At 43.6% G+C, this 15,602-nt stretch overlaps 1 protein-coding gene across 2 annotated transcripts in view; it reads left to right on the plus strand.

The window, feature by feature from the left end:
* LOC126535912 (multidrug resistance-associated protein 1-like) overlaps nucleotides 1-15,602 on the plus strand; it is a 335,731-nt gene that overhangs the window by 178,150 nt on the left and 141,979 nt on the right. For both annotated transcript variants that reach the window (XM_050182763.3, XM_055073342.2), the window contains one exon: nucleotides 4,380-4,573. In XM_050182763.3, the coding sequence (XP_050038720.1) occupies nucleotides 4,380-4,573 (194 nt within the window). The remainder of the gene's footprint in view (nucleotides 1-4,379; nucleotides 4,574-15,602) is intronic.

A 15,602-nucleotide genomic window follows, 5' to 3' on the forward strand; every position in this document is an offset into this window, starting at 1 on the left:
AATTGTTCACACACAAGTTTAGTGAGTTTGGGCCAGGGTAGTTCGCTAGCCACTATTCAGATGGAATAAAGTCAGGTGTGAAAGCACAACACTGCTGTGGTGTTGATTTGCTATTTGAGTGTTGCGCTGGAGAGCCGTCCTTCTGCAAAGTCCAGCACTACTCGACGAAGTGGGATAGGGATGAGGGCAGCGAAAGAGGCTCTGAAATATCTTTAAAGTATGTGCGAGTGTCGATCTTTATGCCTTTTGTCAAAAAACAAGAGGAATGCAGCCATTGGTGGTAAACCCTGGGCATACCATGATAGACACAGCAGGGGAGATTAGAAAAGCTGTCCAAATGGCTGCATCAGCAAGATCTGACGTGAGAGCAAGCACACAAGAGTTATGAGTGTTGTTATGGGCCTCTGCTACTACTTATAGGGGAACACTTTGAGGTCTCTTCCAGCGATTCTTTTCGCGAGAATCAAAATTCTTCCAGTGAATTTGGATTCCTTTAATCAAAATTTTATTAAGGTCAAAAATGGCTGCAGAGACAGAACGACTGCTGCAAGTTACATCCTTAAGTGTGTCACGTTTTGGAGCCCAGTGAACAATCTTGTGGTGAACTTATAGAATTTTGGCACCCTCAGAAGGAGAGTGGCCGGCCACACTCAGTGACAAGATTGCGGGCCGATGTGATCTAGGGCATGCCATTTTGAGAAAAATAAACAAACCAGCATCAAAAACAGTGGAATATTTGAAGAAACAATGTTAAAAAAATCAGAGGCGCAACTACTGATCAAAGTGTGGGATAGCAATTATAGCCCACTCTGTAAGTGAGTGATCAGACCACCGTCGTCATACTATCTTCTCGGCACCGTGCTGCTGTCATAACACACACTTTCATCAGACAGAATTGCTCGTCATACACAGGCAGGTTGGTCCATCTGGTAACACTTTGCTAAACCCCAAACGATGCTGGACGGACAGCTAGCTGCAAAATATTTCACACAAACATCAATTGATTCAGTGTGTGGGAGCAGCATTATTTTTATTTCTGTTGATAATGTCTCGTTCATGATGAAGTGGCTCATGTTTGCAATTGCCATACTGTAATAAGTTAAACCCATTTCTTTTTCTCATTTTTAACATTGTTATTGTGTTTTCTGGATCTTTCGTTGCCGATTTGTCCCGCATACTGTATACCAAAAGTAAAGGAATCTGGTATACCACAATTTCATTTCACTCAAGAAACATTGTTTCGTGTTTGTTAGAACAACATTTATGGTGACCACTGTCACATTTAGACCAGCTGACTCTGCATAGGCTATGCAGTAAACCCTTGTTAACTTGAACTCTGATATCTTGAAATATCGGTAAAGCAGAAATTTTTTTCTGGCCATGGTGTCAACTCATCTGTTTTTCACACCTTTGGTTTTTGCACTACAGCGTGGATATCATAAAATCTCTACTTCAAAAATGCCAGGGAGAAGGCAATAGGGCAGCTCCACACCGTGGTTTGCACTCGCTTTTTACCCTGCAGCAGCTCTCTAGACAAGCCAGACACCGCGCCGAGCTGTGCTCCCCACTGATTTTCCCCCCTTCTTTCCGTCTGTCACCACTCGTGCACTTTTGCTCAACTGCTTGTTGCCACTTCATTGTGGCCTCACGTATGCAGTGGTAAGCTGGCATTTTTTTCCTTCTCATTAGGATGCATTCAGTGATGCATCAACGTGGTCGCAGTGTATTAATCGTGACCTTGGGCAAGATGATCAGCTCTTTTGGGCAGGTGCAGTTAGCCCACTCGTTGGACATAAAAACGCCAGCATGTGAGCCCACAGCGTTTCAGCGAGATTGCAGCTTGATAAGGACACTCACTTCATGCTTGTGAGAGGTGAGGTGTAAATGCCATGTCACTCGTGGGCGTCTGCTAAAGGCGTGACAACTGCACTCTTCCACAGTTAGTGTATTCGAAGTGAAGCTGTCTGGAATTTATTACAGTGCAGAAAGTAACAGCGTCTTGACTCTGTGTCAAGCCTGCTGCTTTGGCACAGTGCCAGTAACCTCATTGCCTGTAAACGTTGACATGTCCAGTGCCGTTCTAAGCGAAGGTAGTGACCAAGACTATCACTGGCATTATTTTGGAAAAGCTACATGTGGTCCAAGCACAGCCAGAGAACTTCTATTATCATGGTATAATTTATCTCGGAACTCCGCATCTGTCGAAATTTCTTCCTGGTTTTTAGAGCTTCAAGTTAACGCGGGTTTACTGTAGATAGTTTTTGGGGGCCGAAAATGCTACTGATTCTTGTGCCTTGCATGCTATTCTTATAGGACACTCTGTAAAAGCAAGGTATAATAGCTGCCTTGTTTTCCATTTCAATCCACATTTCTGAAGGATTCGCCAATTTCATGAAAAGTATGTCTGCAGCAGAAACGCACAAAAGCTCTAAATACTAGTATGCTTTTAACAATAGTCCTTGTTAGTGCTGTATGGCTTAATTCATAATATCTGGACATGAGTTTAACAGCATTTTTAAGACACACATTCTCCACACTCCTCTTTAATAACTTGGAATGGTAGAATGGTTTTCTAACTCTTGGTTTATGCCATCAGAAGTAAAATCAAATGCGATGTCAAGGAATCTGTCTTCCTAAGCCCATTGCTTTTAGTGGGTGGAAGCAGTTGCATACCTTCCTTGTTACATTTGTGACTTTGGACTCAAGTGAGTGAAGTTAAAAATCGTATAATCAATTTTCAATGAGCTTAAACACTTTTTTAACACTGAAGTGTTCAACAGGCAACTACGAAGTGCTTTGTTCAGATTTGCTAAAATCAGATCACTTAAACTGGGCCATTAGCAGAGCCTATATAGACACCGTCCTTTTGCAGATAGACTTCCCTGTTTCATTTTATAAACGTTGACCTCTAAATAATATGCTAAGAGCTTTCAGAAACTGCTAACATGAACCCCTGATTCATTTCGGAAGGCTGCACTGGCAAACTCTTCCATAGCTGCCTCTGTGCAACCCAGCTTGCTGTTCAATGCTAGTGAATAGTAAAGAATGAGCTCTTACAGATTGTACAAGCTTATTAAAATCTCATAAGAAAGGATTGTTATAAAAAGGATGATCAGAGAGGTTCAGGTTCTGTAAAAGTTGCGAGAGGGGCTTTTGTCAGCAGTTATTCCCAGATGTTATGACCCCTTATTGGTCATTTTGGTTTGTGCACAAAAAAAAGAGCTTCCAGGCTATACTATTTGTTGCCGGCTAGGGCAGCCACCAGGAACAAGCCCATGAGTGACTGAATTATCTACAAAACCTCCCATGGGGACAATGTTGAGGCAGCCTGCCCTATTGCTTCATTACTGCCGTCTTCGCCGCTGTTATCTGATGCAAGCACATTCGCGACAATCGTCTCATCGGTTAGAAGCACTTAGTTTCGAAATCTATAGCCGTGCGCTTTCTTTTCACCGGCAATGGCATGCATTGCCGATGATCAGCGGGCTGATCAGCCATCTTCCATTTCGGCAGCGAGTCAAGTGAAGTTGAGAAACTGCATGGCCAGGAAGGACTTCGACACAACCAACAAAAGCGAACGCGAGCAGTTAAGCTGTTCGGAGAACTTCACTGAATGAAAAGCCGGCAAGCAACATGCGAGCAATCTGCTTGTGGCGCACTTGGCGTGGTCCATTTGTGTTTGGGAGGGTGGGGCAGCGTAGAGCTATGCGCGCAGCCCGTTAGTTTTTGGAGGGTTGGAAGGGCTATGGGAGAGAGCCGCGCGGAGATGGCAGGAAAATGAACGCGTAGCGGCTGTTGGACAAGTGGCCCATCTTGGAGCAGCTTGAATTTCTCCTTTTTTTTTTTTTTCAAGAATTTCGCATTTCACTACCTTTCGGCTCAGACACCCAGCAGGAAGACTTCATCATTATAACCGATAATGCGGCATCAGGGCATTGTAGTAACCACGTTATTTCACCATGGAAAACATACATAAGTTGACGGTGGAGCAGCTTCTCATTGTTATAACCGATATATTGTTAAAAATGGTATCGTTATAAGTGGGTTCAGTTGTACCCACTTGGTTCTTCTGGTGTTCTGCTTTGTTGTTGCATGGTATGTCAGTAACCACGACTATAGTTTATGAAAAGTTTTGTTGTGCAAGAATGCACTCCTAGTGCTACTAAAGAAAAATTGCAAAAGAGCGTAGTTTTTAAAACAATTAGCATAGATAGCAATTGATTTCTTCTCTACAGGTGCACAATTGGGATTAAAATTTATCACACACTTTTACCATTTTTTGCACTTGTTCCTTCGCTTTTTCACTCAGCTGTTTTGGCAAAGGCAGTGCTTATATTGCTTCAGCCCCCTGACCTTGCTTTTACTATTATTATTTGTAGGACAGTCAGTCACCCTGAAGAATGCAACCCTGTCGTGGTCAAGAAATGAGGCCCCCGTTTTGAAAAATGTGTCACTCAGTGTCAAGACTGGCAGTCTTGTCGCAGTGGTGGGCTCTGTTGGCTCGGGGAAGTCGTCACTGCTATCTGCAATCCTGGGGACACTGGAAAAGGTGTCGGGCACAATTGATGTTCAGGTGAGTTTCTACATAGGATGTGTAGGTGCTGTTGAAGAGAGTGGTGATGCTTTGCCAAATCAAATCTTTGGCTTGCTCGGTTGTTTGCAAAATGTGAATGAATGTAGGGCATATCTTCCTCCCACTGATAAAGAAAAGGAGGGAAGGCCTTGTAATTTGTTTGTTTGTTTGCTTATTTATACTATCAGTCAAAGAAAGGACCATTACAGGAGTGGATAGAAATACAACAAAGAAAAGATACAAAATATCGGTACAACATGTATAACGAGAAATGAAAAAAAGAAAATGGTACAATAGTAGTATCTGTAAAAAGTGACATACAGTGATCAAAGACAAAACACTCTCGCAGTATGCGCCTCAGAAACAGAAACAGTTGCTATGACGTATTCATATCCGGGAAGATTCTCCAAACTAACAGTAAAAGCACTGACGGAGGAACATATTACAAGTGGATTGGGTAATTCATTCCATTCTTCGGCGGATTGACCTTGGAAAAAAATTGTACTTGAATATATCATTCTGTATGACTAGCAGCTGTATGTATTAACTGTGCTTGTGTCTGGAGCGTTGAGCTGGTGAAATTACACAGAAATCAGCAAAAAAAAATTTTTAACCTGGTTGTGAATAATTAGGCATAAAAATTTCAGTTGGTCAAACTTAGTCCTTAATTCTAAAGTGGAGAGTTTTACATGCCTGCATAGTTCAGTAGGAGAGTGCACGCACTGATATTTATTAAATATGAATCTAGAGGCAAGTCACTGAACTCTGTCCAATTTATGATGGTCGGTTGCAGTGTGTGGGTCCCATACAATCTTACCGTATTCAATAAATGGCCTTATTAATATATTATATGCCAGGCTTTTCACTTCAGGAGCGGCGCTACAGTCTTCACCTGAAGCCCCATTAGACTTTATTTGCCCTGCTACAGACCCGATTGATATGCGCCATCATCATCATCATCAGCTGGTTTTCTCGTAATCAATAAAAGCTATATATATAGGTTGGTTATATTCTGCACATTTCTCTATCACCTGATTGATAGTGTGAATATGGTCTATTGTTGAGTAGCCTTTACGGAATCCTGCCTGGTCCTTTGGTTGACGAAAGTCTAAGGTGTTCCTGATTCTATTTGCAATTACCTTAGTAAGTACTTTGCAGGCAACGGACAGTAAGGTGATCGGTCTATAATTTTTCAAATCTTTGGCGTCCCCTTTCTTATGGATTAGGATTATGTTAGCGTTCTTCCAAGATTACGATACGCTTGAGGTCATGAGGCATTGTGTATACAGGGGGGCCAGTTTTTCTAGAACAATCTGCCCACCATCCTTTAACAAATCTGCTGTTACCTGATCCTCCCCAGCTGCCTTCCCCTTTTGCATAGCTCCCAAGGCTTTCTTTACTTTTTCCGGCGTTACTTGTGGGATGTCAAATTCCTCTAGACTATTCCCTCTTCCATTATCGTTGTGGGTGTTACTGGTACTGTATAAATCTCTACAGAGCTCCTCAGCCACTTGACCGATCTCATCCATATCAGTATTGATATAACCGGCTTTGTCTCTTAACGCATACATCTGATTCTTGCCTATTTCTAGTTTCTTCTTCACTGTTTTTAGGCTTCCTCCGTTCCTGAGAGCCTGTTCAATTCTATCCATATTATAGTTCCTGATGTCCGCTGTCTTACGCTTGTTGATTAACTTGGAAAGTTCTGCCAGTTCTATTCTAGCTGTAGGATTAGAGGCTTTCATACATTGGCGTTTCTTGATCAGATCTTTCGTCTCCTGCGATAGCTTACTGGTTTCCTGTCTAACGGCGTTACCACAGACTTCTATTGCGCACTCCTTAATGATGCCCATGAGATTGTCGTTCATTGCTTCAACACTAAGGTCCTCTTCCTGAGTTAAAGCCGAATACCTGTTCTGTAGTTTGATCCGGAATTCCTCTAGTTTCCCTCTTACCGCTAACTCATTGATTGGCTTCTTGTGTATCAGTTTCTTTCGTTCCCTCCTCAAGTCTATGCTAATTCGAGTTCTTACCATCCTGTGGTCATTGCAGCGTACCTTGCCGAGCACGTCTACATCTTGAATGATGCCAGGGTTCGCGCAGAGTATGAAGTCGATTTCATTTCTAGTCTCACCATTCGGGCTCCTCCACGTCCACTTTCGACTAACCCGCTTGCGGAAAAAGGTATTCATTATCCGCATATTATTCTGTTCTGCAAACTCTACTAATAATTCTCCTCTGCTATTCCTAGAGCCTATGCCATATTCCCCCACTGACTGGTCTCCAGCCTACTTCTTGCCTACCCTGGCATTGAAGTCGCCCATCAGTATAGTGTATTCTGTTTTGACTTTACCCATCAGTTATGATGATATTTATATGATGATATTATGATGATGGTTTTGATATGCGTATTCCACCTCAAGTCTTGGGTAAACATTAATCCTAGATATTTATATTCTGTTACTCTTTTTAGTTCATGTGGACCGATGCTGTATTTGTACAGCATGGTCACCTTCTTTCTTGTTATGGTCATACAAACTGATTTTACTGGGTTCAGCAACATTTGTCATTCATTACACCATTTTAAATTTCTTTGTAAATTGTTGTTAAGGTCTAACTGTTCACTTATAGATTCTATCCTATTATAAACAATGCATTCGTCTGCAAACAACCTTAGTGGAACACTTATTTCAGAAAACAAATCATTAATAAATATAAGAATTAAAAGAGGACCCAAGACACTGCCTTGGGGTACCCCAGACAAAACTGGTTTGGACATGGATTTCATTTTATTCATTTCAACATACTGCTCATGAGATTGAAGGTAGGATGTAAACCACCTAGTAATATTTGTATTTCTAAATATTTCATTCATCTTTAGCAGGCGTTTAGGATGCAATACTTTATCAAGCACTTTGACGAAGTCTAAGAAACTTAGGTCAACCTGTCCTCGGCAATTTATTGTTTTTGAAAGATTGCGAACGGTTTGAACAAGCTGCGTTATTGTAGACAACCTCTTACAAAAACCATGTTGTACTGGTGATAATAAAGTGTAAGCTTCCAGATGTTTGACAGATGTTTACAAACTATATGCTCAAGCAGTTTGATGCAGCTACTCGTTAGAGAAATAGGCCTGTAGTTTCCTATCTCAGATGCGCTCCCACTTTTGTGAACTGGAATTATTTTAGCTTGTAGCCAGGCTATAGGAAATGTTCCTTGGGTAAGCGAAGATTGAAAGGCTACGGTAAGATATTTGGTAGTGACTACAGTGACGGGGCCCAGCACTTTAACATCTGCACTACAGTGACGGGGCCCGGCACTTTAACATCTGCACTACAGTGACGGGGCCCGGCACTTTAACATCTGCACTACAGTGACGGGGCCCGGCACTTTAACATCTGCACTACAGTGACGGGGCCCGGCACTTTAACATCTGCACTACAGAGACGGGGCCCAGCACTTTAACATCTACACTACAGCAACGGGGCCCGGCACTTTAACATCTACACTACAGCGACAGGGCTCGGCACTTTAACATCTGCACTACAGAGATGGGGCCCAGCACTTTAACATCTACACTACAGCGACGGGGCCCGGCACTTTAACATCTGCACTACAGTGACAGGGCCCGGCACTTTAACATCTACACTACAGCGACGGGGCCCGGCTGCATTGAAGGTTCATTCTCTTATGCTCCATTTTGTTATGCTCCATTGTTATGCATTAAGAATGATGACATACTCGAGAACTGATACACCCAGTAGGCTTCTGTTAAATAAACTAAACATATTGCCATTTGATCTTATGCGTGAGCATAAAACAGCTACCTACGTAAACAGTGTTGTGATACATAATCATACTTTCCCTGTACCCATATTTTTTTCATCATCACATTCTACCAGAAGTACTGCCGCTGGAAATTTCAACCTGCCTCCTGTGCATAACGGATATGGCAAAAGACTACTCGAATTTGTTGTAGTTAGGACATGGAACAACATATCCTCCAAAACAAAAGAAACAATTTCGGCAAAGCACTATTTATTAGCTATAAACCACTGATTTGGTGCCTGTGTTCTTGCTTGGCATTCTGTTCTTTGCGGTTTGATAAGTTATGTAACTGGTGATAATTTTTATGCATGCTGTAAAAAATTCTTTTTTTCTGTTTTTATTGTGCTAATATGTTGTGTTGAGTAATGTGCATGAGTAAGGTGCCTGGTGGTGGTTTCGTGCGGATGATGCCCTCTCGGTGAGCGCATATTTCCCCTCATCTTTTAAGAGGTTCAATACTTACAAGCATTTGTCTCGCAAACCATATTTATTTCAAGAAAATTTTCCACGTCTCAATAATTTCTCTTGTCGTATTCGAGTGCTGACTGCCGTGTTATAGTTTGTTAACGAAGCTTTCCCTCAAGTCTAAATATTTTAAGGCAGTTTGTCGGGTGCGTACCATGGCCACTTACGCTTATATTGCCTTCCGTTTCTCTACCACTGGTGCGCTTTAAAACCACGGCGCTGCAATTTTGCTTCAGAGACTTTCCTTTCCTTCCTTCTTCGCCTCCCTTAAACTGGCTCTCTCAACTACTACACGCAGAGACAAAGCAACAGCGCGCGCATTAGATCCCATAGATGAGATGAATATTTACAATGATTATTAGGGTTATAATTATATTAGAGTGCTTATTGCCGTGCTACCGTTTGTTAACGAAGCTTTCCCTCAAGTCTAAATATTCTAAGGCAGTTTGTCGTGTGTGTATCATGGCCACGCACACTTATATCGCCTTCCGTTTCTCTACCACGGTGGCGCTTTAAAACCACGGCGCTGCATTTTTGCTTCAGAGACTTCCCTTTCCTTCCTTCTTCGCCGCCTTTAAACTGGCTCTCTTACTACTACACGCAGAGACAAAGCAACAGCGCGCGCATTAGATCCCATAGATGAGATGAATATTTACGATTATTATTAGGGTTATAATTATATTCGAGTGCTGATTGCTGTGCTATCGTTTGTTAACGAAGCTTTCCCTCAAGTCTAAATATTTTAAGGCAGTTTGTCGTGTGCGTATCATGGCCACGCACGCTTATATCGCCTTCCGTTTCTCTACCACGGGTGCGCTTTACAACCACGGTGCTGCAGTTTTGCTTTCCTTTCCGTCCTTCTTCTCCGCCCTTAAACTGGCTCTCTTAACTACTACACGCAGAGACAAAGCAACAGCGCGCGCATGCGATCCCATAGATGAGATGAATATATATATATATATATATATATATATAGAAAACTATCAGTCATAGCTCTCGTAGTATAGCCCTCTGGCCCGTCTCCCTTTTTTTTTGTTTCTTTCGAAAGTAGTCCTATTAGGGTTATTATAATTACACGAAGGTATTTCGCCCTCGTCAGCAGCAGTCCTTGAGATAGTTATTCTGGCGGCTAGCTTCCCACGCTATGCGTGCTGCCATCGCACCTGGTTAAGCTTCTCCTAGACGCTAGAGTTATACTATGTCCGCGCAACCTTGAGCGATCGGAAAGCGCGTTTTCCCCTCTTGGCCGGCGGGGACGGGAGGCTTTGTTCCGGCCGCAAGGCCCTCCACGTCTCAGTAAGGTGCCTGGTGGTGGTCTCGTGCGGATGATGCCCTCTCAGTGAGCGCATATTTCCCCTCATCTTTTAAGAGGTTCAATACTTACAAGCATTTGTCTCGCAAACCATATTTATTTCAAGAAAATTTTCCACGTCTCAATAATTTCTCTCGTCGTATTCGAGTGCTGACTGCCGTGTTATAGTTTGTTAACGAAGCTTTCCCTCAAGTCTAAATATTTTAAGGCAGTTTGTCGGGTGCGTACCATGGCCACGTACGCTTATATCGCCTTCCGTTTCTCTACCACTGGTGCGCTTTAAAACCACGGCGCTGCAATTTTGCTTCAGAGACTTTCCTTTCCTTCCTTCTTCGCCTCCCTTAAACTGGCTCTCTCAACTACTACACGCAGAGAGAAAGCAACAGCGCGCGCATTAGATCCCATAGAGGAGATGAATATTTACAATGATTATTAGGGTTATAATTATATTCGAGTGCTGATTGCCGTGCTACCGTTTGTTAACGAAGCTTTCCCTCAAGTCTAAATATTCTAAGGCAGTTTGTCGTGTGCGTATCATGGCCACGCACGCTTATATCGCCTTCCGTTTCTCTACCACGGTTGCGCTTTAAAACCACGGCGCTGCATTTTTGCTTCAGAGACTTTCCTTTCCTTCCTTCTTCTCCGCCTTTAAACTGGCTCTCTTACTACTACACGCAGAGACAAAGCAACAGCGCGCGCATTAGATCCCATAGATGAGATGAATATTTACAATTATTATTAGGGTTATAATTATATTCGAGTGCTGATTGCTGTGCTATCGTTTGTTAACGAAGCTTTCCCTCAAGTCTAAATATTTTAAGGCAGTTTGTCTTGTTCGTATCATGGCCACGCATGCTTATATCGCCTTCCGTTTCTCTACCACGGGTGCGCTTTACAACCACGGCGCTGCAGTTTTGCTTTCCTTTCAGTCCTTCTTCTCCGCCCTTAAACTGGCTCTCTTAATTACTACATGCAGAGACAAAGCAACAGCGCGCGCATGCGATCCCATAGATGAGATGAATATATATATATATATATATATATATAGAAAACTATCAGTCATAGCTCTTGTAGTATAGCCCTCTGGCCCGTCTCCCTTTTTTTTTGTTTCTTTCGAAAGTAGTCCTATTAGGGTTATTATAATTACACGAAGGTATTTCGCCCTCGTCAGCAGCAGTCCTTGAGATAGTTATTCTGGCGGCTAGCTTCCCACGCTATGCGTGCCGCCATCGCACCTGGTTAAGCTTCTCCTAGACGCTAGAGTTATACTATGTCCGCGAAACCTTGAGCGATCGGAAAGCGCGTTTTCCCCTCTTGGCCGGCGGGGACGGGAGGCTTTGTTCCGGCCGCAAGGCCCTCCACGTCTCAGTAAGGTGCCTGGTGGTGGTCTCGTGCGGATTATGCCCTCTCGGTGAGCGCATATTTCCCCTCATCTTTTAAGAGGTTCAATACTTACAAGCATTTGTCTCGCAAACCATATTTATTTCAAGAAAATTTTCCACGTCTCAATAATTTCTCTCGTCGTATTCGAGTGCTGACTGCCGTGTTATAGTTTGTTAACGAAGCTTTCCCTCAAGTCTAAATATTTTAAGGCAGTTTTCCTAGTCTCTAAACCCGCTCGAGTTCGCTCTTCTGCTCGGGCAGCCATTTTTCCAAGAAAGTATGCCTTCCAATCACTCGGAATCAGCAAAAACCGACTCTCCCGGACAAGATCAGTCCCTTTCCACGTAAGTACGAGGCTCGGAGTAGGAGCTGTGACGCTTGAAAATAGCCTGGGGCCTGACGAATCAACCGACTGAGCTATCTTTCCGGGCAACATCGAAGGGTCACGAGTTCGAATCACCTGTTATGTTCCTTCTTTTTTTCCCTTTTTCTTTTTTTTTCTTTCTTTTTAATGTCTTTTCCTTTATTTTATCACTGTATGGGAACCCTCCTAAAATAAAAAAAAAAGAAAGAAAGATACATATCTTCAATTATGTATGGCCACACATGTGGAGGTCATAAATACCAGGTTCTCTAGCCGAGTGCCATCCGTGCGGTATAACCGAGCTCAGATTAGTCCACCTTGACTGATCAAATAGGGCACCACTGTATGTTAAATGATGCGTACAACTCCTGCGGGACCCGCCGTGGTTACTCAGTGGCTATGGTGTTAGACTGCTGAGCACGAGGTCGCGGGATCGGATCCCGGCCACGGCGCCCGCATTTCGATGGGGGCGAAATGCGAAAACACCCGTGTACTTAGATTTAGGTGCACGTTAAAGAACCCCAGGTGGTCGAAATTTCCGGAGTCCTCCACTACGGCGTGCCTCATAATCAGAAAGTGGTTTTGTCACGTAAAATCCCATAATTTAATTTTTAATTTAACTCCTGCGGGGACGGTAGAGTATCCGCCTCCCGTGCAAGAGGACCGTGATTCAAATCCCGGGCCGCACAATTCTCCACCGGAAAATACCAGAAAAAAAAACAACCGTGTGTTGAGAAAATTGCACCAACAGGCCTGGAGTGCGGCCTGATCCCGGTGACCAGAACCGGTAACGCACTCTCTCACCAGAGCAGGATTGGCCACCCTGGTGCAGTACTTGGCCACAACCTCCTATATGAACACAACAATCAAACCCCGGCCCTCAGTCCCCAGCAGCTGCGAAGCAACTGACCACGGCGGCAGTCAGACCTGCGACGCTGCAGAGGGTGCTAAGAATGCCTGGCTCCGGACAGGCCGCCATTGGAATATGAACCTGGCAACGTTTAACGCTAGAACGTTATCTAGTGAGGCGAGTCTAGCAGTGCTATTGGAGGAATTAGAGGGCAGTAAATGGGATATAATAGGGCTCAGTGAAGTTAGGAGGCCAAAAGAAGCATATACAGTGCTAAAAAGCGGGCACGTCCTGTGCTACCGGGGCTTAGCAGAGAGACGAGAACTAGGAGTCGGATTCCTGATTAATAAGAACATAGCTGGTAACATACAGGAATTCTATAGCATTAACGAGAGGGTGGCAGGTCTTGTAGTGACACTTAATAAGAGGTACAAATTGAAGGTGACACAGGTCCACGCCCTTACATCTAGTCATGATGACCAGCAAGTCGAAAGCTTCTATGAAGATGTGGAATCGGCGATGGGTAAAGTAAAAACAAAATACACTATACTGATGGGTGACTTCAATGCCAGGGTAGGCAAGAAGCGGGCTGGAGACAAGTCAGTGGGGGAATATGGCATAGGTTCTAGGAATAGCAGAGGAGAGTTATTGATAGAGTTTGCAGAACAGAATAATATGCGGATAATGAATACCTTTTACCGCAAGCGGGTTAGCCGAAAGTGGACGTGGAGGAGCCCGAATGGTGAGACTAGAAATGAAATTGACTTTATACTCTGTGCGAACCCTGGCGTCATACAAGATGTAGACGTGCTCGGCAAGGTGCGCTGCAGTGACCATAGGATGGTAAGAACTCGAATTAGCCTTGACTTGAGGAGTGAACGGAAGAAACTGGTACATATGGTACATAAGAAACCAATCAATGAGTTAGCGGTAAGAGGGAAACTAGAGGAATTCCGGATCAAGCTACAGAACAGGTATTCGGCTTTAACCCAGGAAGAGGACCATAGTGTTGAAGCAATGAACGACAATCTTATGGGCATCATTAAGCAGTGCGCAATAGTAGTCGGTGGTAACGCCGTTAAACAGGAAACCAGTAAGCTATCGCAGGAGACGAAAGACCTGATCAAGAAATGCCAATGTATGAAAGCCTCTAACCCTACAGCTAGAATAGAACTGGCAGAACTTTCTAAGTTAATCAACAAGCGTAAGACGGCGGACATAAGGAACTATAATATGGATAGAATTGAACAGGCTCTCAGGAACGGAGGAAGCCTAAAAGCAGTAAAGAAGAAACTAGGAATAGGCAAGAATCAGATGTGTGCGTTAAGAGACAAAGCCGGCAATATCGTTACTAATATGGATGAGATAGTTCAAGTGGCTGAAGAGTTTTATAGAGATTTATACAGTACCAGTAACACCCACGACGATAAAGTGAGGGAGAATAGTCTAGAGGAACTTGAAATCCCACAAGTAACACCGGAAGAGGTAAAGAACGCCTTGGGAGCTATGCAAAGGGGGAAGGCAGCTGGGGAGGATCAGGTAACAGCAGATTTGTTGAAGGATGGTGGGAACACTGTCCTAGAAAGGTTGGCCGCCCTATATACACAATGCCTCATGACCTCGAACGTACCGGAATCTTGGAAGAACGCTAACATAATCCTAATCCATAAGAAAGGGGACGCCAAAGACTTGAAAAATTATAGACCGATCAGCTTACTGTCCGTTGCCTACAAAGTATTTAGTAAGGTAATCGCAAATAGAATCAGGAATACCTTAGACTTCTGTCAACCAAAGGACCAGGCAGGATTCCGTAAAGGCTACTCAACAATAGACCATATTCACACTATCAATCAGAGGATAGAGAAATGTGCGGAATATAACCAACCCTTATATATAGCCTTCATTGATTACGAAAAAGCATTTGATTCAGTCGAAACCTCAGCAGTCATGAAGGCACTAGGGAATCAGGGTGTAGATGAGCCATATGTAAAGATACTGGAAGCTATCTATAGTGGTTCCACAGCCACCGTAATCCTCCACAAAGAAAGCAACAAAATCCCAATAAAGAAAGGCGTCAGACAGGGAGATACGATATCTCCAATGCTATTCACAGCATGTTTACAGGAGGTATTCAGAGACCTGGAGCGGGAAGAATTGGGGATAAAAGTTGATGGAGAATACCTTAGCAACTTGCGATTCGCTGATGATATTGCCTTGCTTAGTAACTCAGGAGTCCAATTGCAATGCATGCTCACTGACCTGGAGAGGCAAAGTAGAAGGGTGGGTCTGAAAATTAATCTACAGAAAACTAAAGTAATGTTTAACAGTCTCGGGAGAGGACAGCAGTTTACGATAGGTAGCGAGGCACTGGAAGTGGTAAGGGAATACATCTACTTAGGGCAGGTAGTGACCACGGATCCGGATCATGAGACTGAAATAACCAGAAGAATAAGAATGGGCTGGGGTGCGTTTGGCAGGCATTGTCAGATCATGAACAGCAGGTTGCCACTATCCCTCAAGAGGAAAGTGTATAACAGCTGTGTCTTACCAGTACTCACCTACGGGGCAGAAACCTGGAGGCTTACGAAAAGGGTTCTGCTGAAATTGAGGATGACGCAACGAGCTATGGAAAGAAGAATGATAGATGTAACGTTAAGGGATAAGAAAAGAGCAGATTGGGTGAGGGAACAAACGCGGGTAAATGACATCTTAGTTGAAATCAAGAAAAAGAAATGGGCATGGGCCGGACATGTAATGAGGAGGGAAGATAACCGATGGTCATTAAGGGTTACGGACTGGATTCCAAGGGAAGGGAAGCGTAGTAGGG

The sequence above is a fragment of the Dermacentor andersoni genome, chromosome 4 (assembly GCF_023375885.2).
Source record: "Dermacentor andersoni chromosome 4, qqDerAnde1_hic_scaffold, whole genome shotgun sequence".
Taxonomy (NCBI): Eukaryota; Metazoa; Arthropoda; class Arachnida; order Ixodida; family Ixodidae; genus Dermacentor; species Dermacentor andersoni.